This window comes from Balaenoptera acutorostrata, chromosome 9 (assembly GCF_949987535.1).
Source record: "Balaenoptera acutorostrata chromosome 9, mBalAcu1.1, whole genome shotgun sequence".
Taxonomy (NCBI): domain Eukaryota; kingdom Metazoa; phylum Chordata; class Mammalia; order Artiodactyla; family Balaenopteridae; genus Balaenoptera; species Balaenoptera acutorostrata.
Window position 1 is genome coordinate 108,687,649 of NC_080072.1, and position 27,808 is coordinate 108,715,456.

At 49.5% G+C, this 27,808-nt stretch overlaps 1 protein-coding gene across 7 annotated transcripts in view; it reads left to right on the forward strand.

Moving 5' to 3' along the window:
* Positions 1–26,304, forward strand: part of APLP2 (amyloid beta precursor like protein 2) — a 71,925-nt gene extending 45,621 nt beyond the window's left edge. The window contains exons 4-18 of one of the 7 annotated variants that reach the window (XM_057552306.1): positions 2,800–2,912; positions 3,694–3,896; positions 4,272–4,471; positions 5,570–5,737; positions 9,004–9,134; positions 10,080–10,154; positions 11,805–11,963; positions 12,657–12,785; positions 15,632–15,731; positions 17,235–17,387; positions 19,357–19,392; positions 22,168–22,253; positions 22,983–23,057; positions 23,379–23,534; positions 24,853–26,304. In XM_057552306.1, the coding sequence (XP_057408289.1) occupies positions 2,800–2,912; positions 3,694–3,896; positions 4,272–4,471; positions 5,570–5,737; positions 9,004–9,134; positions 10,080–10,154; positions 11,805–11,963; positions 12,657–12,785; positions 15,632–15,731; positions 17,235–17,387; positions 19,357–19,392; positions 22,168–22,253; positions 22,983–23,057; positions 23,379–23,534; positions 24,853–24,954 (1,886 nt within the window). In that variant the 3' untranslated portion in view covers positions 24,955–26,304. Of the gene's footprint in view, positions 1–2,799; positions 2,913–3,693; positions 3,897–4,271; positions 4,472–5,569; positions 5,738–9,003; positions 9,135–10,079; positions 10,155–11,804; positions 11,964–12,656; positions 12,786–15,631; positions 15,732–17,234; positions 17,388–19,356; positions 19,393–19,503; positions 19,671–22,167; positions 22,254–22,982; positions 23,058–23,378; positions 23,535–24,852 lie in introns of those variants that run through there. The other 6 variants (XM_057552308.1, XM_057552307.1, XM_057552310.1 and 3 more) reach the window with 6 other exon arrangements.
* Positions 26,305–27,808: the final 1,504 nt, after the last annotated feature.

Sequence of the window (27,808 nt, forward strand, 5' to 3'; positions counted from 1 at the left end):
ATTACATCCGGCCTCACAGCAGCAAGATAAAGAAACTGAGGCACAGAAAGTTTGAGTAACTCGCCCAAGACCTCTCTGCTAGTAGCAGTGGTGCTGAGATTAAACCCTGGCATTTAGCCCTGTACACACTGCCTCTTACGTGTACTCTTTTGTTGCTTTTTTGTCATAAATTAACAAACATAGGGAGTTCCCTGGTGGCCTAGTGGTTAGGATTCTGGGCTTTCACTGCCGAGGCCCGGGTTCAATCCCTGGTTGGGGAACTGAGATCCCTTAAGCCAGGAGGTGCGGACAAAACAAAAACAAAAAATGTATATAAATAAAAATTGCTTAGTCCATACAGCCGCCATCCACAGTGTGAGCTGGTGGTTGGATTCAGAATTTCAGTGATTTCTCCTTAGACTGAGTAGCGGGGTGCTTCTCCTGATGGAGGCGAATCCTAGTTTACCCCTGGGCTTTGCTTTTTAAGCTTCGATTTTAAGCCTGGTTGATGGGCAAAGCTTGTTTCTATCTCCCCAGAGCCTTTGGGGCCCTCGAGGGCAGCACCGTGTCTAACTAACCGTTGTGCTCCTGCATTAGTGTCAAATCGAGCTGTCTGGTCCCCGAAGTCCCTGTGCTAATGGCAGAGTGAAACCTCGCTGCCCTGCGGAAGGCTGTTTGGATATGCGGTGGCTGTCTGTGACAGCGGGAGCACATCCCCCCCTCACAGCAGACCAGGGGCTGCCCTTTGCCTCCGCATGGGCAGCAGACGGACAGACTTCTCGGGCCCAGAGACGGAGGCCTGAGCTGCAATGAGGCTGGGGAGTGGGTCTGCATGTAGACTTCCCGCTAGTTCGAGTCTTAAGACCTTTTTTTTTTTTTTTGCCCATGCCACTTGGCTTGGGGGGATCTTAGTTCCCCGACCAGCGATTGAACCCAGGCCCCGGCAGTGAAAGCGCTGAGTCCTAACCACTGGACTGCCAGGGAATTCCCCCTAAGACCTTTCTTAGGCCAGATTACTTTCTTATTAGACTTTCCTTTTTTTTTTTTTTTTTTTTTTAAACCTCAGAGGTTAGCCTGCCTGCTTTCTTTTTCCTCTTCTACCTATTGCGTCTCTCCTGAGCTAAGTACCACCTTGGTTTTCTTGCACTCGGACCCTCAGTAGAGCATGTTGGTGATGCATCAGAAGCGCCTGGGATGCTTGTTCCGTGCAGATCACTGAGTCCCAAATTAGACCTATTGAACCAGGTTCTCTGGGTGATGAGCCAGTGATTACGTTTTTAGCTTTTTGTTATGGAAGTGACAAACATATCCGAACACGGAGAAGATAATCGCATTAACCCTCGTGTGCCGTGTAACGGTTCATGAACCACTCACCCTGTCTGTGGCCAATCTGACCTACCCCTCGTTGTTTGGAAACAAATCACAGATACCGTTTTTTTTCCTGTAAATACTTCAGCATGTATTTCTAAGAGATAAAGACTCTATTTTCTAAGCAGCTATGTGTATTTTTCCCCCAGCTTTTTATTTTTGAAAGGTTTCAGACCTATAAAAAATGCAGTAGTGAATACTCTATACCTGTTACCTAGGTTTCCCAGTTTTGCCTTATCTATCTCACTGTGTGTATTGTGTGTGTCTTACTTACTTTTCATTGTTAGGCCATTTGAAAGTGAGTTGGGACATTAAGATAGTTCACCTCCAAGTAGTTTTCAGCTTGTTTTTCTTAAGAGCAAGGGCATTCTCCCGTATGACCGTGATACAGCGATCACACATGGGACAATCGTCCTAAATGTTCAAATAATGTCCTTTACAGCTTCCTTTTAAAAAGAATCATACATTATATTTAATCTAGGCAGTCCCTCAGCTTTTTCTTTTGAATCTTTTATTTATTTTATTTTATATTACTTTGTTTTTTTGGCGGCATGCAGGATCTTAGTTCCCTGACCAGGGATTGAACCTGTGCCCCCTGCACTGGAAGTGCAGAGTCTTAACCACTGGACCACAGGGAAGTCCCTGAATATTTTATGACAATAATATCTTTTAAGAGTCTAGGTCATTTGTTTAACACTATCTCTGAATTTGTATTTGTCATATGTTTTTGTATGATTAGAGTCACATGACATATTTTGGCAGAAAGACTGTGTAGGTGATCTGTTCTCAGAACATCACTTAAGTCAGCTTGTCCGTTATTGCTCACCCAGTTAAGTAGTGTCTGCCAGACCTTCCTTCCCACTGCAAAGACACCTCTTCCCCTTCATAATTAACCCTCCACTGATGATTTGTACCTGGATCAGTTATTGCAGTGGTGGTTTGTCTTAGAGCTAGGTGTCTGTAGGTCCACAAAGGGCTAAAGTAAGATTCACCTGTTCTTTGGGAGAACACCCAGTCTTAGTTTCCTGGGCGTTTTGTTATTAGAACTGATGTGGGCAGAAATCGAAGTAAGAGGCTAGGAATGTTGTCCACGTGAAGCCGGAGGTGGTGGGGAGTACCTGTGTGTGTTTGAGGTCATGCATGGGAGTTCTCTTCCCGTTTCCCCCGTAGGGTGCTGTAGCCCTGCACCAGAAGCTAGGGGATTGAGGTCAGGAAGGAGTGAGGAAGTCCAAGGCTTTGTGGTTGTAACAGAGTGTTGAGCTCTTGTGGCTGCTGGCCTGGAGCTGAAACGTCCAGTTGGCTTTGGAAGATGAGGTGCACATCAGCTTATACGCATTAGAGACCGCTCCTGTCCGCACGTGACTGTGTGACCGTCACGGTAACCTGCAGTCAGGGTTGTTTTCACCTGGAATCATGATCAGATTTGCTTCTGACAAAGCTTCTCTTTTCCAGTGGGCGAGTTTGTAAGTGATGTTCTGCTAGTTCCAGAAAAGTGCCAGTTTTTCCATAAGGAGCGGATGGAAGTGTGCGAGAATCACCAGCATTGGCACACCGTGGTCAAGGAGGTAAAGGAGTGGATGGAAAAAGTCGAGGGTTGTTTTTTAGGAAAGTAGTATTTTTTCTCGACACCTTACCATAATTTTAAATTAATTTTCTTTCCCTTCATCTCATCAAAGTTTACAATTACTTGTATCTTTTAAATTAAAACTATTTGGGAGAAGAACATATATTTTTGTAAGGAAGTACAGTATTAACAGTTCAGCTCCTGAAGTCAAGGACATGAAAAAGATCGTTAAGTAAGGATTCTGTCGGCAGGGCCCCCAGCAAGGCCACCCAAACCCTAAGGCGTGTGTGGAAATAGCCAGTTATAGAAACTCTGTGTCTGGACATGCATGCTGACAGGTTTAGATATCATTTCATTCTTCCCGTGGGGAGAATGACCCTTTCTTAGCTTGTCCTCTGCGTTAAGTTGGTTTTCCAGCCAGTTGCCTTTATTTTGTCTAGTTCTGAAGTAATTCTGAATTCCTCACCAATTAGGAATGTATGTTACCATTGACCACCATTAACCAGCATGGATAATTACTAAAAGAAACCTCCTTTCCTTAATTTTATTCCAACTTTGGGCTTTCATTGGTTTTAGCCCAGATGATGTTTCCCCATTGCAAATTAAGCAAAATTTGTAAATCTTAAAATAGTAGGGTCGCAACTTTTTGGCCAAAGATTTACGCGTCCGTGAGAAAGGCTAACATTGTGATTTGGTAAGGGTTTCTTTTGGGTAAAGCTAGGGATCGGGGGTCTTTGCCCACACTTGCTGTGTTCTGATGTCGGTCTGTGGGTTTCCCGCAGGCCTGCCTGACTCAGGGAATGACCTTGTACAGCTATGGCATGCTGCTCCCCTGTGGGGTGGACCAGTTCCACGGCACCGAGTATGTGTGCTGCCCTCAGACAAAGATTGTTGAATCTGCTGTGTCAAAAGAAGAGGAGGAGGAGGAGGAGGAGGAGGAGGAGGAGGAGGAGGATGAAGAGGAAGACTATGATATTTATAAAAGGTAACCTCCTGTCCTGAGCCTGCGGATGGCCGTGGCTGCTGGCCCCTGGCTTCCGGGTGAAGCGGGCACTGCCCGTTCCTGCCGGAGCTGGGCCGGCACATCTCACTTGGGCCGTGGCTGAGCCCAGGCACGCCAGTGGCCTTCAGCAGCGCGTCGTCCCGGCCACGTGCCTTCCTGCAGGTTAGCCCGGTGCCTGCTGCCTGGCGGTCCCCTTCCGCTGAGGTGGCCGGGCTGAGCGCTTTAGCGGCACAGCTCACCATGGGCTGAGCTTATTTCCTGCCTCTGTCTTTGTGTTTCAGAACAGGGAAGGGACTCATTGTTGTGCTCTGTGCATAGCAATTGGTATTAACCTTCCTTTTTTACTGTGACCTTCAGTGAATTTCCTACCGAAGCAGATTTGGAAGACTTCACAGAAGCAGCTGTGGACGAGGATGAGGAAGATGAGGAGGAAGTGGTGGAAGATCGCGATTACTACTACGACACCTTCAAGGGAGACGACCACAACGAGGAGAGCCCGACCGAGCCCAGCAGCGACGGGACCGCTGCGGAGAAGGAGATCTCTCACGGAGTCCAAGGTAACCCCACGGAGAGCCGCCGCGGCTGTAAAATCCACCTGGCAGTTATGTACTTAGAATTTGTTAATATTCTTTAATTTGCCTAGAGACTGCTTTCCTCACAGGTAAGTCACAGGAGGGTGGCTTCATGCCCGGAAGGTGAGGTCAGCTCTGGGCACTGCAGGCAGTCGACAGATTTTAATCAGGAAACTAAGCTTTGCATTGTAAGGACTTAACTAGAGAATTAGAGAGACCATGTGGTCTGCCCTCGGGCAGGATTCTTCCACATTCAGCCGGAAATGGTCTCTCCTGAGGGGGATCCCCTTCCTCAGTAACTGCTAAAGCCCTAACCTTTCGAAGTGGAAGTCACTTCCTTGGTTCCCTTCCTGAGTGTGTTCCCATCTGTAGGCTGCCCTGTTTGTCCACCAGAAAGAGGTTTGCAGCTGGGAGGGTGGAATTTGATGACCTACTGGTAAGGGATCAGGGCCAGCAGTGTTTTCATTTCACCATGTAAAAAAAAAAAGTTGTGACAGTTCTAGACCATTTTATGTGCAGCCTCCTGCTGATAGGATATTCGAAACCAATTAAGATCTAAAGAATTACTCAGGATTCAACCAGGAGCAGATGACTTAATGAGTCTAGAAGTTTGTGATTCACCCTGGAGAACATAGAACTTACACGCGTCCTTTCCAGGGGCCTAAGTAGTGTTTACAATGGTTACCGCCACTGAAACAGCCTCTGCACCTGCCTGTCTCCTTCTGCCCTTGACACCCCCGGGATGGCCAAACCAGGCAGCTGTGCCCACTTCACAGATGAGAAGCGTGAGGCCCCTCCATGTCAGCCCTGCCCCGCTCTAGACTCGAGACAGTGCAGAAAGCACCAGTCCGTATTCTCAGGGCCTAGGGCTCTCTCTTGCATCAGGAAGGAAAACGACCACTTCCTCAGGGTTGACTGGCAGGAACTGGCAACTGCGTTGGCCAGGGCGCCAGGTGCTGCCCCATCTTGGCCTTCGCTGATGTTAAGTGTCGCCTGGTCCTTCTCCCCTTGCTGGTCTGTAGCTCTGTGAACCCCTGGAGCTGCTGCCCGGCCCCTGCTGACATTCTGACCGTTTCCACACAGCTGTCTGCTCCCAGGAGGCGCTGACGGGGCCCTGCCGGGCCGTGATGCCCCGGTGGTACTTCGACCTCTCCAAGGGGAAGTGCGTGCGCTTTATATATGGCGGCTGCGGCGGCAACAGGAACAATTTTGAGTCTGAGGAGTATTGTATGGCTGTGTGTAAAGTGATGAGTAAGTCCCGCCGCCCTGGCTGTGCAGCTCCATCCCGTCCAGCGTTCTGTCCCCCGGCGTCCTCGTGACTGCGTCTCTGTGGTGCTCCCTGCCCACTCGGTGTTTGCTGTTGGTCGTCTGCTCTTCTCTCTGTGCTTTCTAGATCTAGCTTTGCTTTCCTTTCGGCAGCTGTCAGCTCAGTTTTCCGTGTCCTGTGCTCACCGTGGGCCCGTGGAGGTGGAGGTGGTGGTGGAGGTGGTGGTGGAGGTGATGGAGGTGGTGGAGGTGATGGTGGTGGAGATGGTGATGGTAGAGGTGGTGGAGGAGGTGATGGTGACGGTGGAGGTGATGGTGGTGGTGGTGGTGGAGGTGATGGTGGAGGTGATGGAGGTGGTGGAGGTGATGGTGGTGGTGGAGGAGGAGGTGATGGTAGTGATGGTGGAGGTGATGGTGGTGGAGGTGATGATGGTGGTGGTGGAGGTGATGGTGGTGATGGAGGTGGTGACAGCGGTGATAATGGTAGCAGTGATGGCGGAGGAGGTGGCGCTCCCTCCCTGCCACAGGGGAGAGCCCGGGGCCTGCCCTTTCTCATCCGGAGCCTCCGTGTTGGTTGGGTTGGGAAGGCAGCCCTGCCCTCCTCTGTTCAAGGCTGAAACTCACGAAGGACAAGCGGACGGGTCGTGAGTTCTGCACATCTTGTGTCCAGGCTTTTATCTCTCACTCTTGTCTTGAGCGGCCCTGTGCCGACCCCCCATGATGCACACTAGCTAAGGGGGTCACCTACTCTCCAAAGAGGTGACAATAAGGACACTTCAGGGAGCCGAGAACATTGGAACATCTTGCCATATGCACTCCAGGGAACGTGCTCTGCAGCCAAGTGGTGGTGACTCTGTTTCCCCAGTATTCTGGCAGCACTGGATCAGGCAGAGCTTTAGGAGTTTTAGTTTATGTGTTCTTTGGTCACAAAGAAATTCAGTGTTCAGCTGAGTCAGGTTTACTTAGATGTCAGTAGGTTGCCTTTCTTCATAGTTCCCCCTTTTCCTGTTTAAGACCCTCTTTCTCGTCTGGAGCACTTCTGACCCGTGTGTAGGAGAACCCTCCGGCTAGGCAGAGCCTTCTTCATTCTGATTCTGGAATTCATTGGAATAATGAGCTGCTGCCATTCCTGGTATTTGCTCTAAAGATTTTTGGCTGTAGCTTCTGACGGTTTTTCGTTCATATGCCATCTTGTTCCCTCTTTCCTTCCCCAACTAAAAGATTTTTTAAATCTTAATATGATTTGGTTTACTTTTAGGGCTTCCACGCCAGCTGCTGCTTTGTGAACTTTTTATTTGAAATGATTGAAAAGATGAGAAAACAAATGAGCCCTTAGGGAACGTTGGTGGCAGAAACTTCTTTATTTAGGAAAGATGGAGATAGAAATTATCGTGATCCTTCCTGCTTTGTAAAACTTCTTAAACTAAGGGGCAACAAAACGCTGTTTGGGGTCAAAGCCTGAGCAATCTGGGTCGTTAAAGACCTCGCTGAACATGGAGGTGCGGTCTTTACCCAGAGGATCAGGCAGACGGTGTCGTAAGACACCGGGGGCTGGCAGATTGCTGGAGCGGGAACGGTTGCGAAGCCCGCAAAGTCGTGCTTCCCGGCAGGCCACGGGGCCCGGCTGGAGGACTTCGGAGCCTAGAAACATCACTGCTCCTGTGGGCAAGTTTGCTTCCCTCCTTGAAGGGGACTGAGGCCTGCGCATTTCCGGCTTCCTGAGCTGGTCGCTTGCACACAGACAGAGGGATGTGGTTCTAGGTTCGAGCCCATCGTGTCTTCAGAACCAAGCTTCCGGACCTGCTGCCCCTTTGCCCTCTCGTTCCGGCGGGGGGGCGGGGATGGGGTAGGGCGGAGGCAGCCTGCGCTTCTATTACCTTCATCCGGCCCGGCGATATGAACCAAATGCTCTGTCTCCAACACGTAAGCCTTTAAGCTGCGGACGTGCGCCGCCAATGGCGACGTGTTTGTTGGCACCAGTGGACTTCAGTGCTTCGAAATTCCCCTGGCTGAGCTTTTGCGTATTGTGGGGAATGTGGTTTCTGAAGCTAGCTGTACATATTCTGATTTAGTTATAGTCTGAAAATTGGCTGTTGAGATCCTATTTAAATTAATGTAGGAGCCAGATAGATGTTCTTGACAAGACTTAAGCCGTAGCTTCTAGGGTTAAAACTCAGTAAAAGAGGGTGAATGAAGACACCCCGACGGAAGGACTGCGGAGTGGCTGACTTACTTGTGGTCACACTCATCAGTTACACAGCTGGTCTCATGTTGTGTTAAAGTTACGCAGTTCTGGAAACTGGGAGAATTTGTTTTTGAATTAAAATTTGTTGATCTTGGCTTTTGCTCTCCAAGTGGCTCTCAAGTGTGTCCCGATGGAGCAAGCTGTGTGAGCAGGTTGCCTGACGTTCCTCCCTGGCCTGGGAAATCCCTAGTGAGTTGGGGTAATGAGAGTTTCCACAGGTATTTCTTAAGAGGTAGACCTGTCATCTCAACCCTTCCTGGATGAGGATAAGCTCCTTTGTGCAGATACACGTCTGCCTGGGGCTGGTAGGAACTCAGGAACTTAGACTAGTGCGGAGCGTTTGTTCTAACGGGTTTGGTCCCTGGGTGGTGGCCTGGTGAGGCCAGTGAGTGCCATGGATAGAAAAGCCCAAAGCATCTTCACACTCGTGGTAAGCCCTTGTCCAATACATTGCCCCTGCTGTGGGGCTGGGGCTGAGGGACCTCCAGTGGAACTGAAAACTAAGCAGCTGGAGCTGGAGCATTTGGACTTTCTCTGCCCAGTCTGTGTGCAAAGAACATTCAGTTGAATCAGTTGCCCAAAGTGAGTTGTGACCTAAAAATAGCCAGAGGAAAGGAGGAGACCCGAGCCCCGCAGTGCCTTTGCACGTCTGACTTCAGCCCTGTCTCTGGTCAGATGCTCTCGATAGCATAGTTCTTGTTTAGGTTTTAAGGTTTCAAGAACTGAGGGAAGGTATGGAAGTGGTTTCCTTTTCTGCCCCTGAAGTCCTAAATAGATGCCTCACCTGTCCAGAAGGTACGGGCGGGGTGCGGACGGGCCTGGTGGCTGGGTATTGGGTGAGGAAGATGGAGTGGCGTCCCAGCAGACGGGCGCAGCCTGCCCTTGAGCGCGGTGCCGGACACGCCGGTCCCGTCTGCAGGCCCAGCCAGGCTTCGTTCCCTGAGCATCGTGCGACTTCCGCGTGGGGCCGACCCCTGGAGAGAACCCTCTGGTCACTTTGTTTCAGTTCCCCCAACTCCACTGCCAACCAATGATGTCGACGTGTATTTCGAGACCTCTGCAGATGACAATGAGCACGCGCGCTTCCAGAAGGCCAAGGAGCAGCTGGAAATCCGGCACCGAAACCGGATGGACAGGGTAAACCTCGGGCTCCCGTATCTTCGTGCTGTCAGGCATCAGCTAACTTGGGGTTCGTGGTTGAAGCAGAGGGACGCCACCTCCCCAGGTTGTTGCGCTAACTGAGTTAGGACAGGTGAGGTGTGAGAGTGTAAGCAGGCAGGCCTGCCTTCTGGGCGGAGCTAGTCCCCCTCCCTATCTCCACGATAATGGAATTATCCTCTGAGTGCTTATCTGTTTCAGACTCTTCGAGGAGCACTTCCTGTAAACATTATGTTCTGCCTCTTTTACTTTGCCATGAACTAGCTTTTTACATTTTTTTATTCTGAAGAAGGAAACTTTACATCAATATTGTAAGTAGAAAGCTAGTATCATTTACCATTAGAACAAGGTAACTAGAAAAATATATTGGATGAAAGCAAACAGTGTTAAAGCAGTCCAGCTAGATACTGTTGCCTGCGGAGTTTCAGGGATGCTTTCTTTTCCTTCAAGGAGTTATAAGTGCCAGAGCAACAGAGCACCAGAGTGCAACTTTCTCCTAGACTTACTTGGAAAGGTTGAAAAAAAAATTGAAAGGGAATTTTTTGCTAGGTCTGGGTACCACCTAAAATCCCACACATCCCCTGTGGTGGGCTTGTATGCTGGGAAATGCTTGTTGCTCTGTTTTATCCACATCAGTTCTGAGAAGTAGGTACTCCCCCTCCCCCCACCCCCAGGAGACTGGTAAATAACCTGCCCAAGGTTATGAACAAGGCAGTCGTGGAATCCCAGCTCCCCTGGGAGAGCTGACGCCCTGCATCTTCGGAGGCAGCAGTTCTGGGACAAACCCTGAGCTCATGAGTTTGTGGGATGTGATTTCCTCGTGCACTTTTCCACATTACATTCAGAGCTTGGCAGTATTTTTAGAAAATGGGGGGATTGTTTCAGAGATGATTCTGGTTATAGTGGCTTTGACCTTTGTTCCAGGTGAAGAAGGAATGGGAAGAGGCTGAACTTCAAGCCAAGAACCTCCCCAAAGCAGAGAGGCAGACTCTCATTCAGGTGAGACGTGTCCTCCAGAGAGGGGCTCCCAGGCTGACCCTTTGGAGTATGGTCAGAGCCAGAGTCCCCACAAGTCAGAGTTTGACACCCCCTTTTGGTTGAGCGCTTATGTTACGAGGATATTTTCACTGACCTCCCAACTGGCGTTCTCTAGAATTGCTCACCTACGGTGGAGGGAAGCCAAAGCTCAGAACAGAGCACGCCTCACTCAGGCCTGGAAGGGACCTTAGCTCGGCTGTGTTTATTCTGCTTTCCTGGCAAAAGTCCTCGGGCAGGGGCTTCCCTGGTGGCGCAGTGGTTGAGAATCTGCCTGCTAATGCAGGGGACACGGGTTCGAGCCCTGGTCTGGGAAGATCCCACATGCCGCAGAGCGGCTGGGCCCGTGAGCCACAATTACTGAGCCTGCGCGTCTGGAGCCTGTGCTCCGCAACAAGAGAGGCCGTGACGGTGAGAGGCCCGCGCACCGTGATGAAGAGTGGCCCCCGCTTGCCACAACTGGAGAAAGCCCTAGCACAGAAACGAAGACCCAACATAGCAATCAATCAATCAATTAATCAATAAAAAAAATAAATCTTTAAAAAAAAAAAAAAAAAAAAGTCCTCGGGCATCTTCCTTCCTAGGCTGTGCCCTGTTTTCCGGCAGTACTGCAGTACCGAATGCTTTTTTTTTTTTTTTTTTTTGCAGACTTACTGAAAAGTCAAAAGGCAGAAAATAAATCTATCAGTTTATCTTTATTGGATGTAAGGATGTAATCAGACTCACAGCAGCTGCCTCCCTTTGGCTAGAGGAGGTTGTTGACAGGAATTTACAGGACTGATTTGGGATTCATAAAACTAGTTACATCTTAAGTCAGCTTGCGTTTATGTTTAGCTGAAATCTCTCTTCTCATGATGTTGATATTTTATCGGCTCACCTTTGCTTTTTTATCAGTAACCTAGAAAATCCGCGAATGTTAATTTCCACACAGCCAATGCACCCTATGCAGGGAGCTTTAGCTCGGCAGCCTTAAACCTGCCTGCAGACCTGGCCAGGCACCCCGCAGGGAGCTCGCCCTTCAGGACTTGGTGTGAATGGCTCGGCCTCACCTGCCACAGGACAGGACTGTGGTTTGGGGGCGCCTTGCTGCAGCGTGGGAAGAACGGCCTTCCTTTCCTCGCGGTGCACACGGAGAGGCCAGGCCTGGGCTTGCGTACTAGGGATTTCAGTTAGGGAGGTGCTGAGGAGCCCAGACATACATGCTCTCGTTAGATGGGGAAGTGCAGTCGGCCCTTGAACCGCAGGGGTTTGAATTGCGTGGGTCCCCCTACAGGCAGATTGTTTTCAATGGTAAAGGCCACAGCACCGCCCATGGGCGGTTGGCTGAATCTGTGGATGCGGAACCGCGTGTACAGAGGCCCGACTATAAGTTACCCTGGGATCTTAGACCGCGGGGAGGATCGGTGCCCTTAACCCCCGCGATGTTCAAGGGTCACCTGTAAGTGTCCAGACGGAAGTCAGAGGAGGTGTTCTGCGACCTCAGCCCTGCTCCACACGACTCTGTGCCGCTTGCAGGGGCGCTGGGCGCGGAGAGGCACAGAGCGGGGTCTGACGCCGTGTGCGTAGGTGCCCGCAGGTGCGTGAACTCGACGCGGCTCCCGCTTTATGGTTTAGCACTTCCAAGCCATGGTGAAGGCCCTGGAGAAGGAAGCGGCCAGCGAGAAGCAGCAGCTGGTGGAGACGCACCTGGCGCGGGTGGAGGCCATGCTCAACGACCGCCGCCGGGTGGCGCTGGAGAACTACCTGGCTGCCCTGCAGTCCGACCCTCCGCGGGTGAGAATCGCTGAAGTAGCGTGTGCAGAACCGGTGTGAGCTCACATCGCGCTCGAGGGCCCGCGGGCCGCCTGTGGTGTGGACGCGGCTTCCGCTGGAAAAGCAGAACCTCGGGGTGTTGGCTGGTAGTTCCCCAATTATTGCATTTTTATAGTAGCCTTACTTTCAAAGAATAAAAACACGTCTTCCATGGACAAAGGCTTTTTGAACCAGTTCTATTCTAAATAAGATAAGTTAATTTATATCGCAGTTCTTATCTGCCAGTGGTGTCAAACTTTATCCCTTAGCTCTAACTTGCCTTGCTCTGGGGGATGGAGAGGATCGAAAAGGAGGGTATTTGTAGCCTCCTTAAGCAAGTAAAGTCTTCTGGGTGACACAGGTCACCCTGTGCTTGTAATTATGGTGGCAGGCGCCGAGCTCAGGAAAGGGAACAGACAGATTGGAGGAGGACGGTGGGCTAGAGATTCTGGAAAATGCTGTCTGTTGAGGAACCACTATAACTGTGGAACTTAGCTTTTGGTACTTAGAAGGGTAGCTTCTTGTGACCTGGTAACTGAAAGCTCTTAAAGGTACAGCTTTCATTCCTGGGTCTCGCTGAGGCTGGCTTTCTTAGTGAGTTTTTAAAGCTTCGTTTTCCTGCCCGTTTTCAGTTCCCTAGTCTCTGGACGTGAAAACCACTGTTCTCTCTTGTAGCCCCATCGCATTCTCCAAGCCTTGCGGCGCTACGTCCGCGCTGAGAACAAAGATCGCCTCCACACCATCCGTCATTACCAGCACGTGCTGGCTGTCGACCCCGAAAAGGCGGCTCAGATGAAGTCCCAGGTACACCAGCCAGAGGAGAGACCGCTCTGACGGGTGGTTGGGCAGCACGGATGGTCGTGCTTCTTGTTGTTAGTCCTCAGGAAATGATTTTGGATTTCCAGAGACAGTAGGTACAAGAGTTGGTTTTTGCAAAGGTACTATTTAAAAAATATCTTTTCCATACTTTTTAATGTTAAGTATGTCCTACTTAAACTGTTCTTGAAGGTTGAGGAATGCAAGATTATATTGAAGAGATCATTTTTATATCAGTTTATTTCTGGCTGAGGGTCCCACCAGAATTAATATTTGAAATCTCTTTCTAGGCAAATATATCAAGCACATCTTAAAAATTGGTCTCTTTTGTACAGCATAGTTTTTGTGTTTAGACACTTTACATCCCTGGGTTTTGTCCCCTGCTGCGTCCTACTGGTCTTTGCAGTCATCTATAGAGGTTTGTTTCTGGACCTACTTTTCTGATTTTCGTTTTGACCATGTATTAACTTGAGTTTTACTGTCTTGTATTCATAGAAATGAACTTGCCTACAAGACTGCTAGCTTCCTTTACAACAGTCTGCCTATTAGTTTTCCTAGAGGGCCTTGTGATGCCATAACTGATCTTACTCTATTTCCTCCCGTATTTTAAACCCAGCCCTGTGCTGCTTGTGGGGACCCAGTGTGCACAGGCTGGGAACCTGTCCCCTCCTGCCTCCTGTTGCTCCTGTGGTGTGATTGTAGGGGAACTTCCCAGAAGCCCTGGGGGGCTCCCCTACGGCCCCATCTGCTGCCCAGTTCTGCTCCAGCATCTGACCACACATAGTTGAATCCTGTCTGCCCTTGAGCAGCTCACAGTTGTGTGGAATTAATTATGCTAACTGTAAAGATGGAGAAGAATTGTCCTTAAACATACGGAGCCCACATTAGCAGCTGGGTGTTCAGGGAATGAAAGAACTCAGTGTCGCAGACCTCGGGTAGCTTCCGGGAAGCTCAGGTGGGAAAAGCTTACATCCTGACAGGGGTTAGAATTTTTCAGGTCTACCCGATTTTTTTTTTTTTTTTTTTTTAAACGTAGGTCTTTCCTGGCAGTCTAGTGATTAAGACTCCACGCTTCCAATGCAGGAGGCACAGGTTCAGTCCTGGTTGAGGAACTGAGATCCCACATGCCGCATGGCACGGCCAAAAAAAAATAAAGTTAAAATTAAAAAATGTAATCTTTTTTCAATTTTTTTTTTTTTGTAGAAAATCTAGACTATTATGTAGTATTTTATAGAAAAACAGCCTGTTTTGTATGGTGAGAATAGAAGGAAAGGTGAGACCTTGATCAGTGTGTTCAGTCAACCTGCGGGCCAGGATCGGGGAACCACCTGAGTGCCCTGGGAGGCGGAGCATCTTTGCTGTGTGATGTTTACTGTCTGCTCGGAGCCCTTAATCCTGGGGCAGCTCGGCCGAGGGATTACACTGGCCTTTGGCCTGTTCCCTGTCCTGTTATGTAAACTCTAGAAAACCCGGAATATGTTGAGCCTCTTAGAACGTGTGCACTCGATTTGAGGTGTGAGTGATGTGCTGCTGTCTCCCCCCACACACTGCAGCTCCAGGGGGCCCTCCAAAGACCCTGGCGCCCAGCATCCCACCCTGTGGTCTTGTCCTCGTGGGTGTAGGAACCGTCCTCTGCCAGGCTCCTTAATTCCTCTGACATGTGGCAGTGTCACCACTGCTGAAACTGGGGAGCTCACGGTTCCGTTTCCACTTGCATTTATTCTCTAAAGCACTCACTCTGGTGCTTTCCCATCAATTTACTTGATTGAAAGAATAGCAAGTATAAAATTAAATTGCTTTCATCTTTGCTTTTATAGGTCAGAGAGACATCAATCTACAATAAAAGCATCTTTCCATTTAACTTTTTTTCATTTTGACCCTTCATGTTAATGGCTTCAAGCCCACATAATTAATCCATTGGCTCAGAGCGCCCTCTTTAGGAAGAGCTCGGTGGCTGCAGGTGTAGCCCGGTGGGATTAGCCTTCCTGAGGAGCTTGTGTGACGTACAGCCACATGCTTCACAGTGTCATTGGGGTGGATGTAGTCCAAATCTCCTTCCATTTCCACCCTGAAAACCTCTCAAATTCAGTGACAAAAAAAATTTGTTTTAATAAAATTCAGTGACCACTTTAATGACTTTTTTTCTTTTTTTTTTTTTGTCAACAACCCTGGAACTTCTGCATTCAGAAAAGGCAGTGAGCTATGTAAGGCAGATGGTAGATATGCCTTCCTTATCACCCCATAAAAATCAGGTTTATTTATACTTCAGTGTGCAGTTTTGAAGGAATAGCTAATTTAGTTAAATAGGAATAAACTAGCTCTGATGCTCACTGTGATAATCATTTCAAGCAGCTGCTTCACTAAGCAAAATCCATGAATGGGCCCACCGCTCACATCTACTTTTTAACCAGTGATTTCATTCCCTTGTTACCTCATCTTGTCTGACCAGTGGTAAAAACTGACCAACTCATTTCCTCTTTCACTCAGAAGGACCTTACTGAGTGTCTGGCATTGTTCAAATTTGGGTTCTTTTTTTATAGTACAGTTAGCAAGTGCCTCCTGTGAAAACCAAATCAATACTTGGCTAAGGAAATTTTAAAAATTCTCCCTTAACTTTGGAGCACTCTCTGGATAAATCCTTAGATCACCGAGAGGTAATACACACATTCTTGCACTACGGTGGCCAGTAAACACGGGGAGGATTCATACTGCCCCCCCTGACCAGCTGCTTTGCTGGACTCTGTAGAGAACATAGGTCTTTGCAGAAGAGTGTGGGTGTCAGGCTGGCCCGGCTGTTCTGGTGACAAGGCCCCTCCCCCATCCTGTGCTTGCAGGTGATGACACATCTCCACGTGATTGAAGAAAGACGGAACCAGAGCCTTTCTCTGCTCTACAAAGTACCTTACGTGGCCCAAGAAATCCAAGAGGAAATTGGTGGGTGCCGACGGTTTGCATCGCGGTCAGGCGGGGCTTGTGCTCAGGAGTGATGGCGGTGCCAGATGAGAGAAACAGGACACGCGAGGCCACGAAGCCGGGCATTAGCGTGCCACGGGCTCAGAAGTCTGGGGCTCACGTGGCAGGGTCAGGTCCTGGCTGGGAGCCACTGAGCCTTGAGTTTCATTGACCTTTCACCCTGTTACCGGAAGAAAAAATCTAGGGTGTGAATTTGCAAGGGACTGAGCGAGTCTCCCGTTACCCTTTCCCCCCTTAATTGCTGGCGTATTTTAAGGCATCTGTTTATTCACGTTCTCACTTCTTCTCCCTCTTCTGGTCTCTCTCTTCTTCATTTATCCAACAAACGTTTGCCGTGTCTACTGTGTGGCACAGAGTAAAATGTGTACCAGTAGACAGACCTGCTGGAGCTCACATTTTAGGAGGAGGGGACGGTCAGGAAAACGAGTGTCCGTGGGGATGGGTGCCGTGCCAGAGGTGAAACTGGGGTGGGACGGGGAGGGTGCCTGGTGGTCAGGCTCCCTTGGGGGAAACCTGAGATCTGAATGATAAGGAGGAGCCCCCCCCCACGGCGACCCCCGGGGGGGAAACACTGAGCACAGGAAGCGACGACTGCAGAGCCTGATGTTTAAATAGAGAGATTTTAGCAAAATCAAGGAGTTTGGATTGTATTCTAGGATAATTGAAAGCCCTTCGAGGGTTTTAAACCAGCAGGTGACTAGATCTGGGTTATGTTTTTAAAAAGTGTGAACTTAAAAAAAAAATTACTAGACTGCTCTGTTGAGAGCTGATGAAAATTGGAAACCACCCAGGAAGCAGTTGTAAAAATCCAGGAGGGAGGGGATGGCTGAGTGCACAGAGATGGGGATGGAGGCGATGGAGATGTGAGTGGTCCTGAGGATGTGTGTCAGAGGAAGGGTGAACAGGATGTGCTGATGGGCTGGGTGGGGCAGGGGGTTGAGGGAAAGAAAAGCATTGGCTCTGCCCCGGTTTCCCTGTGAGCAGCTACCTGGGTGGTGAGGCTACATGTTGCCGAGGTGCTGCATCCTCTTTACCTGTTAAAAGAGAAATTGCCCTCAGACATTAAGTGGAGGTGTGAAGTAGGCTACCAGGTGCATGAGCCAGAGGTCGGGGGTGCAGGTGCAAGATACAGGTTTGAGAGTCACGATCCGTGGATGGTAGTTAAAACTGTGCCGTAGGAGGAAACCACTTACCCGGAGGGAGTTGATCGAGGAGAGAGGGGGGCCCAGGATGCAGCCGTGGGGTTCCCAGCGCCAGGGTTCTGCAGTCAGCGGAGTCAGGGGGCACACCCTCAGGAGAGAGGAGGGGGTCGTGCGTGGCCCGTGCTGTGAGCTGGTGAGACGCCCCTTTAGGCAGAGCTCGCATCCCACCCATAATGACGCGAATTAGCCCCATGCAGGCTGTCCTGTGCCTAGGAACCAGATCCCTCTGCAAAGCTGGCTCCTGCGTGTCTGTCTTTGTCAGATGAGCTGCTTCAGGAACAGCGAGCGGACATGGACCAGTTCACCGCCTCCATCTCAGAGACCCCCGTGGACGTACGGGTGAGCTCGGAGGAGAGCGACGAGGTCCTGCCGTTCCGCCCCCTCCATCCCTTCCCGCCCCTGCCTGAGAACGAAGGTGCGTGTGCGCTAACAGCCCAGCTTGGCAGCGGGGGCCGGGGGGCGCGGAAGAATGCAGTTAGAAAACTGAAGTCAGATCTGGGGCGGGCTTGTGCTGGGGAGGCTGTGTTCCCGGTGCAGGTCGAGCAGGGGAGGGGCCGGGATTCACCGAGCACCTGCCGCCTGCAGGCACCGAGTGGGGAGCCTTCAGTAACGTCGGGAGGCTTGTGATGTTTCTCGCATTTCATGGACAGTTTGCCTAAAGCCCACTGTTTGTCCTGGTCCCATCAGCTGCCTCCAGTGTGTGAGGCCTTCCACGTGGAAGCCCCTTGGCAGCTTAAATAGCACTTTCGTGTTCTAGGCTGTCATCATCTTTTCCTAAGAGTCTTGGGAGGTAGGTGACAGGGGGCTGCAGAGGTGACCTGACCCACTCAAGTGCGAGGTGGGCTGAGAAGCTGTCCTTCTGCCTCCTCCTGCACAGGCGTGCTTTCTTCCATTCCCTGCCGGTTCTCGACGTCTGTAGGGATCTCTCAGAGCTGTGGGTTTGGGGACTTCCCTGGTGGCGCAGTGGTTAAGAATCCGCCTGCCAATGCAGGGGACACAGGTTTGAGCCCTGGTCCGGGAAGATCCCACATGCCGTGGAGCAAATAAGCCCGCGAGCCACAACTACTGAGCCCACGTGCCACAACTACTGAGCCTACGTGCCACAACTACTGAGCCTGCGCACTAGAGCCCGCGAGCCACAACTACTGAGCCTACGTGCCACAACTACTGAGCCTGCGCTCTAGAGCCCATGAGCCACAACTGCTGAGCCCATGCACTGCAACTACTGAAGCCCGCGCACCTAGAGCCCGTGCTCTGCAACAAGAGAAGCCACCGCAATGAGAAGCCCGCGCACTGCAAAGAAGAGTAGCCCCTGCTCGCTGCAACTAGAGAAAGTCCGCGCGCAGCAACAAAGACCCAACGCAGCCAAAAATAAATAAATTAAAAAAAAAAAAAAAAAAGCTGTGGGTCTGCACCAGAAATAAATAAGCTGCCGAGCCCAGGCCCTGAGATCAGGGTGTGGAATCAGTTTCTATTTATTGGCCTGCTGCTGTTGTGGCTGATGGTGGTGGTGATAAAAGTAGTGGCCACCGCTGTAGAGTCCTCCTCGTACGCCAGCCTCGGCTAAGCACTGTGCATGGACGCTCTCGTTTATATTGTTTTCCCAGAATAACCCTCTGAGGTAGGGACTGGGAGTGCTCCCCGTTTGGGGATCCAAGGTTTAAAGAGGTTAAGTGTCTGCCCAGGGTCACGTGTTCTGTAGGTAGAGAGTAAGGATGTGAGCCTGAGCTGATGCGGTCCTGACTCCTAGGCAGATCCAGTGGTGCTGTTACGGAGGCCCGAGGAAGGGGGCGTCCAGCTCGGCCTCCAGACCCTAACACAAGTGCCTTCCTTCTAAACCAGCTCTCTCAGAAGTACCGAATCAGTGCAGTTGACCCTCTGATAGTAAAAGAGAACCCGAGGAAGGAGCCAGATAAATAACGAGGTGCCAGCGCACTCCCTAAGCCTGCTCTCTCAGAGCCCACCCGTGGGGCCGTAGGGTGGCCCTGCTTCCTCAGCTTGTTGGGATGGGGGCGCGTCTTGCTTGGACATTTGTGAACCAGGACCTTGTCTCCTTCTCAGAAAACCACACCCAGTGCCAACTTGTGTTTTTGTTATTTTCTAAGAAAAATAACTTGGGGCTAAGCTCAATAATTTGGGAGTCTCACAGAAGTTCCCCCAAAAGACCCAAGACCGCCTGCCTTCTCCTCCTCCTTTCCAGTCCTCTGCTGTAGCTCTTACCGCCGTTTGCTTGTGGGGCAGCTCAGGCCCAGTTTGTAAGGAAGAATATGCTTTTGTTCACGTTATAGAGAAAGTCAAGTCAAAGGTAGGAATTTTGAAAGAAGGGATTTTTTTCTTAATCTCCTCTTGTGCTGTTTTGTTTTTGTTGCTTTCCTTTCTGCTAGACACTCAGCCGGAAGTGTATCACCCAATGAAAACAGGTTGGTTTTGTCAAAGATGTACCCCCTAAGACCTTCATTCCTTTCACTTGCCCGGAAGTTTCACGTTCCGTTCCATTCCATCACCTGATGTTTTCCGCCTCATGCCTTCAGACATGGCTGTGGGAGGACCAGAGGAGCCTGACCTCCGGCACCCAGAACCCAGTGTCCGTGGGTTTGCTTACCCGGTGGCCATCCTGAGCTGCCCTTCTGGATGTCCAGAGAGTACAGAGGAATACAGAGTAACCAAAGTAGAGCCTTCATAAATCCTTTTAAGCTGGGTAGACCTTAAAAGTATATCCAGCTTAAACAGGTTGGTTGCAAATTCCTAGGATAAATAAAAACATGCTTATGGTCGGGTGGAGAGTCATTTTATTTTACCTTTTTTTCTCTGCTGCTCCCACATACATCTTTTCCCTTTCTTCTTAGCTGTCCTTTGCCTTTTGTCCATGCCCGAGTGTCTGTTTCCAGCTGTCTCATGTCCCCCGAGATGTAGCGTCCCTCAGAACATAGTAGAAGCTGATGGATGAAACAGGTTGAGACAAGTGAACGCTTGCTGTAACGAGTCTCCACTTTTCAGATGAAGTTCACTGCGTGTGAGCACAGGCTGAATGCTTGCACACTTGATCTCGTTTAACCCACTGAACACACTGGAGGTAGGGTTATTAGCTCTCTTTGCTAGATAAGGCAGTTGAAGCAGCCTCAGAGTTCAGTCATGAGTTTAAGAAGTGGAGGAACCAGAATCTGAACTCGGCTTCCTCCGTCTTCAGAGCCCGTGGTGTTCCTGTTTCATAGACCGCAGTATAGCTGCCGCATTTCCTGGGGGGAGTTGGGGGGCAGTCCAGCCTCCAGGGTCATCGTGAACAAGGGCACATGTTCACGGACTGACCGGGCTGTCTCGTGCTGTGCCCTGGCTGAGGGTTTGGCAGTGGCATGTGTGCTGCTTCTCAGAACACAGGGGTGTGAGCTGGCTCTACAGAAGTCACTCGTGTGCATGTGTTTTGTTTTATTCTACTTGGATCTGCCTCTTCATCATCGTGTGGGTGTTCCTCTGAGCAGCACATCTTGGATACATTTAGATGAAGATGAATTTTCTAAAAGTTTAACTTGTCCTTATGCTTCAACTGTTATTCGTTGGGATAGTTTAAACATTAACTTTTGGTCTGTTAAATTCCCTTGTTTATTCATTCTATAAAACTAAAGTGCCTTGGGTCCGTGTTAAAGAAACATGAGGGTTGTACCACCAATAAAAGTGTTAGGAGAGTCTGCGCGCTGGTAGTAGGACTTTAAATCTGTTGGTTCAGTGCCACGTTATTTTTGAAATAGGATCCTGCCCTATGACCTTTGAAATTCTGAGGAGGAGGAGAGAGAGAGAGATGGAAAGAGCGCAGAGTTAGAATTTGTTAGGCTGGGTCATGAGCATCCTGCCGAGAGAGGGTCCTCTTTCTTACATAGCTGAAATGCACTGTTGCTGTTTCATTGACATTTTGAGACTACAAAAGCCGGCCCTGGTTTAACTCACCCTAGAATCAAGTCGTGAAACTCCTCTTTAAAATGAAAGCTGTGGAAAAAAGGCTGCCTCATTTCTGGCTGCATTCTAACGAGTTAAGGGTTAGCTGGCCCGGGGGCTCAGCAGCTGCAGCGCGGTTACTAGCGGCTCTGGGTCCACAGCGAGTCTGGCCACGAGCTGGAGAGCTTTGCTGTGGCGGGGCCTCTGGCAGCCTGGGACAGCAGTGCTTTGCAAATACTCGTGTCGGCATCTTGCTCACTTACGGGTGGTCACCTTAGAATGCCGAGTATGCCGCCAGGTTGATCTGTTTATAAAAGGTTCAAATCACAGGCGTCTATGTAGCATTGCATATAATATTATTAAGGAGGCACTCGTAGGAGAGCTAGGAGTCACATGCTTTGGGGCTAAAAATAGAGAAGATTGCGCCTCACTTTTCCTCTCCCTGGGTTTGTGCTGCGCCTTTGGACACTGTCGTCAGGAGTGCCACGCACAGGTGATGCCGGCCCAGGCAGTGTCTGACCTTGACAAGAGACTGTTGCCATTCTTGCTCTGTTTATGGAAAGGTACCATTCACCCCGGCATTAGAATTCTCCCCATGTAGGGAAGGCTTCCTTCCTGTTCATTCTGTCATAACCACTGAAGATGTGACCGTCTGATAAGCCCCGGGAGGGTTACATCCTAGTGAGGGACACAGAAGAAAATCAATAATTACAAACAGTGACTCTTAAGTACTATAACCTGGGAATGTCTCCCAAAAAGAGCTGCAGCTTGAAGACCAGATGGGAAGGGTATAAGGTCAGGGAGGGTATTTCAGGCAGAAAGAATTGCCTGTGGCGTAGAAGACAGTGCCTGAGGCAGGCATGCAGGTTCGCTGCTGGTGTGGCAGGTCTTCCACTCGGAGGAAGTGTCAAAGGAGTGAGTTGAGGGGTAGTGGGTGCTTGGTAATGTCACAGGGTGGGTCGCGGGTGTTTTGATGCTGGAATGCCTTTGGATCCAGCTTCTATTTATAGTACAAAAAGTATCGTCTCCTGAAGGCTTGCACAGTGAGCACAGCACTCTCTCCTCCTCCATGACACCCATCGGTCCTGCGTCACTCACCCTTGTGGAGCACGGTGCATCCTCCAAAATGGGAACAAGCAGCATATCGAGAAAGGGGAGGGGGCATTTGGTGAGGGCTCCCTGGCCCTCAGGAGAGAGTCTGCTGCTTCTGTGAGGTTGGCGTGAGGTCAGCTTGTCCCAGGAGACTCAGGTGTGCTCTCCCCACACAGGATCTGCGCTGGGAGAGCAGGAAGGAGGACTGATCGGGGCCGAGGAGAAAGTGATTAACAGTAAGAAGAAAGTGGATGAAAATATGGTGAGCCGTTTCCCCCTGCTCTGTGCCCGTGTTAACTTTGGGAATAATTAGAGTGAGTCGCACTGTTTTTAGATGCTTTCCAGATGGACCTCCACGTGTCCGTTTCCACAGGCTAGCAGACGGGCAGGCTCCGACTGCTCCCACAGATGCGCTGTATTGTGTAGAGTCTGGGTGTGAATAAAGAATTATTTTTCAGCAGTAGCTCGGCTCTTGCTATACGGTGGAAAATATATTTGCAACTAAAGGCATGAATAAAATATGAGAGGCCATTTCAAATGAGTAGAGATTTAATAACTTGGAAATGGAATAGAGTTGAATTTGGTTCTTACGCTGTCTGAGGTTTATACCACCTATTAATTATTCATCTAGCATTTTTATCACTTACATTTCTGGATTATCTTTAACTGAATTTGATATTTAAACGCGGCTGCTTGGTAATCTGCGCTGAAATATCTCCACAAGGGTTACCTAAAGGAAAACGCAGGGGACAGCCCTTAAAAGACCAACTGCTGTACAGTAGTTTTGCACCCACACCTGCTCCTTTGTTCAGGGGTCTGGTGCGCGGACTTAGGTGAATGGCGCAGAGCTGATGGGTTAGTGGGTGTCCATCAGGCGTCTGCTTCCCTCCACCAAATGGTAAATGGAGGGGACGAGAAGCAGTTAACACTGACACACTAAATTTGCCCTCCCTCCCAGTTGGTGACATGCTCCCCCCGCTCCCCGTTTCAGGTCATTGACGAGACCCTGGACGTGAAGGAAATGATTCTCAACGCCGAGAGGGTCGGAGGCCTCGAGGAGGGGCCGGTATGTGTCCCGCTCCAAAACCTGATGGCTGGTCCCACGCCAGCCTCGGCCATTTTCCCTCCCTCCTGGGAGCACCTCGCGCTATCTTACGCTATCAAAGGTCCCTCGTCCCCATTTCCCCTGTGCTTTCGGGTAAGAAAGCGCAAGCTCGAATCTCCATGGAGATTGCAAGAGGTGGGGGCTCCCCGCACCTGTCCTGCGACCTGGATGGCAGGGTCCGGGCGCCCCCTTGGGTTTCTGGAGGCGCGACCGAAGGCTCACGGCCTCCCCCGCTGCTTGCCGTCTCACACACCCTGTCGCCCGTCTGCTTCGTTACGGTAGGAATCCGTGGGGCCGCTGCGGGAGGACTTCAGTCTGAGCAGCAGTGCCCTCGTCGGTCTGCTGGTCATCGCGGTGGCCGTCGCCACGGTCGTCGTCATCAGCCTGGTGATGCTGAGGAAGAGGCAGTACGGCACCATCAGCCACGGGATCGTGGAGGTGAGCCGCCGGGGGCCTTGCAGAACTCGAGCGTCTCGTCGGGGGCTGCGCGTCCGTCAGATGGCTCTCTGGATTATTAGGTCACGTCTCGGAAGTCAGCCGCGGCTGAGTCAAGTTCATCCTGTCACGGGAGCTGTTGCCAACTCTTAACATTAATTTGGGCTTCGACCGTGAATGCGAGGAAAGCATAGGAGCATTCTATGCTGCCCAGGGTGAAAACTGTTTTCTCAGATTGTTTCCTTAGCGTTTCCTTTTTTTTCAGGTGCGTTATAGATGTTTGAGAATGAAGGACTGCTAATACTGTTTCTTTCTTTCTTATTAGTTTGCTTTTTTTTTTTTTTTTTTTTTTTGATTTATGGCTGTGTTGGGTCTTCGTTTCTGTGCGAGGGCTTTCTCTAGTTGTGGCAAGCGGGGGCCACTCTTCATCGCGGTGCGCGGGCCTCTCACTATCGCGGCCTCTCTTGTTGCGGAGCACAGGCTCCAGACGCGCAGGCTCAGTAGTTGTGGCTCACGGGCCCAGCTGCTCCACGGCATGCGGGATCCTCCCAGACCAGGGCTCGAACCCGTGTCCCCTGCATTGGCAGGCAGATTCTCAACCACTGCGCCACCAGGGAAGCCCCACAGTTTGCTTTTTTTTGACGTGTTTTATAAGGAGAAAACCAGGTATATGACAGTTCAGGCAACAATGGCAATGTGAGTGAATTGAGTCTTAAAAATATGAAATAGGAATAACACTCTTCTTTTTCAATGGGGAAAAAAGCAACAGTAAATTCGGAAAGAGCCAGACCAGGCTGCTTCTCTTCCATCTCTTGTTCATCTGTGATTAGAACTGCTTACTTACACTTGTTTTTGGTGAGTGGTGGGAATGTCCACAGTGTCTTGATTCTAGAAAATGAATATAATAAAGAATAGAATATGCTGGGGGAAATGAATGCAAATGCGTGTGTCTTAGTTATCCGGCTTCACCTCCTGCTGGACACTGGCCTAGTTGTAGGGTTCCAGGGCTGGAGGGGACCTGAGGTCATCTGGTCCTGCCCCTTGGCCCTCGCCGAGGCTGCCCCGCAGAGAAGCGGCAGAGCTGAGGCTTGTCACTGTGGTGCTGGGAGATTCAGCTCACTGTTTTCTCCAACGTGGACTCCAGCTTTCAGTAGCCTAGCCTCTCTGACCCTCTTCTTTTCTCTTTCCTCCTCCTGGGTCCTCACCGCCTGCTCTTGTTTGGTCCACCCCGTGGTTCCCGGGGATCGCACAGCTCAGGTCTGCTGATGCCCTGGGAAGTTCTCTTGGGTTCACGCAATAACCCCCATCTTTGTTCCTGCAGGTCGACCCAATGCTCACCCCAGAAGAGCGTCACCTGAACAAGATGCAGAATCATGGTTACGAAAACCCAACCTACAAATACCTGGAGCAGATGCAGATTTAAGCAGGCGAAGCACGACACCCGGCTGGAGTGGGGGGGTGGTGAGGCAGGCAGCAGATGTCCAGAGGTTTGGATCTACGACTGACCGACAGTTACTTCCAGAGGATTTCATCTGACACTCAGACCTCCTGGATCTTAAGACTATAAAGTACTACTATAGAATCACAATTTCCATTCTTTTTAAATGGGTGAAAAAAATGTTAATATAACAATATATGATATATAGACCTTAAATGAAGTGAAAAAATTATCTATTACAGATATTTGACTGATGTAGTTTTCTTTTTTAACTTAATCAGGAGTCCCACTTCTATCGTATTGTCTCACACATGCTCTCTGTAGAAATGGAAAATGTTGATTTTCAGTGATAGACTGTACATGCTACACGCAGGCCATTTGTTCCAGCCGCGTTGTGTAAATCAGCTCTTCACGGCTCACTGTCCTGGTTTTTATTTTTAAAAAAGAGGCAGTATTCCTCATTTATAGCTTTAAATCAGCTTTCAGAAAGTTGCTGAGAAACTAACTGAAATAGGAGCCGTAATTGATCCTTAAAATACATCACGGTACCCCTCTCAAGATTCCTTTGAAGGACCAGTTTCTTGGAAGTCTGGTGCGCCCACCACTGGGTACCTGGGTGTCTCCAGACGAGTCCTGTCACCAAGGAGGCGCTCAGAGCAAGCATTTGAGTTCCAGCATCTTTCAGCGAGCCGCGCGTGTACAGATGAGGGCCGCTACTGCGTTCCTTCTGAATCCAGTTCTTCCACAGAAATTAGCCTGTAGTTTGTACATGACGTTCTTCCACTGTCCGCCGTTGAGTCACCGTAGCTTTTGACCGCTCACTTCTCTCCCGAGTAATGTCCAGATGTGCTGTTTTCCTCTTTGGGCATTTCCCACCCCCTCCGAAGGCACTGGTCTCCACCGTCCCCGCCGTTCACTGAGAGAAGACAGCAGGAGGAGGCGGCCGGCATCCTGGGGAGGATGCGGGAGGTTTGCTTTTCTCTGGACGGTGGATGCTCCAGGCTGTACACAGGATGCTCTGTAGACCCCGTGGAAAGCTTTGAAGATTTTCTTTCCTTCACGTGAGTCTTTGTGATGCTTGTATAGTTGATGTTGACACTCACAGCTCCTTCCTTTCCTTTTTTTTTTTTTTTTTTTTTAATTCTGAAGGTTCTGGTAACCTGTGGTGTATTTTTTTTTCTATTTCCCTGTGACTGTTTTTTTTCTTCTTCCTCCCCTTTACCCCATCCATGTCTCTTCCCACTATGCACAGATAAACTTCACCTACAAACTCCTTAATCTGATCTGTGGAGAATGTACAGAGTTTAAACACATCAATAAATACTTTAACTTCCACCAGGACTCCTTGTTTTATTGGCCTGGCATTACTCGCGGGTGATGGCTTTAACCCTCCTGCCCTGGACAGTGGTGGCTTCCTTCCCTGGAGGGTCTCTCAGTGCACGGCAGAGGCAGGAATTGGTACAGGAAGCTGGACTCTTGGGCTTGAATTCTGTTTTTCATTTAAAAAATAAGAGGGAAAGTGCTTCAGCCTCAAAGCTGGTGCCTTTTATTGATCTCAGAGAACTGGTCTTTCATTATTTCTTTAATGATTTCCTCCACTGTCTTTTCTGCTTTCTAAAATTGTAATTGGCTAAACCTCAGACCTCCCTGATTGCTCCTTTTTCTTTAGTTTTAGTCTATAATCTGGGTGATTGCTCTGCTTACCTTCAGCCTTTCTAGTGAATTTTGTAATTATATATATATATATATTTTTTTTTTTTTTTGGAATTATTCTTTTTTTGTTGTTAGGTGTGATAATGACATAGTGCCTGTAGTAATAAAAGCCTTTTTCAGTTAGAAATGCACAGTGATGTATTCTGGATAAAATGAAATGAGGTTAAGGATTTTTTTTTTTTTTAAGACAATCAGATGTTTTTATTTATTTATTTATTTATGGCTGTGTTGGGTCTTCGATTCTGTGTGAGGGCTTTCTCTAGTTGTGGCAAGCGGGGGCCACTCTTCATCGCAGTGCGCGGGCCTCTCACTATCGCGGCCTCTCCCGCTGCAGAGCACAGGCTCCAGACGCGCAGGCTCAGTAATTGTGGCTCACGGGCCCAGTTGCTCCGCGGCATGTGGGATCTTCCCAGACCAGGGCTCGAACCCGTGTCCCCTGAATTGGCAGGCAGATTCTCAGCCACTGCGCCACCAGGAAAGCCCTGTAATTATATTTTTAAATTCCATAAGAGCTGCTTGCTTTATCTTTCTCTTCTTTTTTTTTTTTTTTTGTCTCCACCGAATGGCATGTGGGATCTTAGTTACCTGACCAGGGATCGAACCTGTTCCCCCCTGCAGTGGAAGTGTAGAGTCCTAACCACTGGACCACTGGGGAAGTCCCTGCTTGCTTTATCTTAATATTTCATATAACATTTCTTCTTTTTATGATGACAAATCCATCTGAGTTTGTACATCAGGAATTTTTAAAGTTTTCTTCCTTCTCTAAATTAACTTTCCTTTTGAGCTATCGACGTGCTATAAATTCCTATAAACATGTAGTGATCATTCATTTGATCAAATTTGAGAATGAATTACATGATTAGGTAAAAGAAATAAAATCAGTCAGAAAGTTAAGAATTCGGTGCAGCAAAATACAATTAATGTTTATTAATATGAGACTTTTCTTCCTGATCCTGGAAACAGTGAGTGGAGCTTGTGGCTGAATTTTTAGAGAAAGGTTTGCAGCCTCCATTTCTGAGTTTCTTAAATAACCTGCCACTGGTAGGCACTGTTCTTCTCATTGAAGGAGGCTTGTTTACCCCACGCCTGCTTTCAGCACTTTGTGCCTGGGGGTGGTGTTCACTGG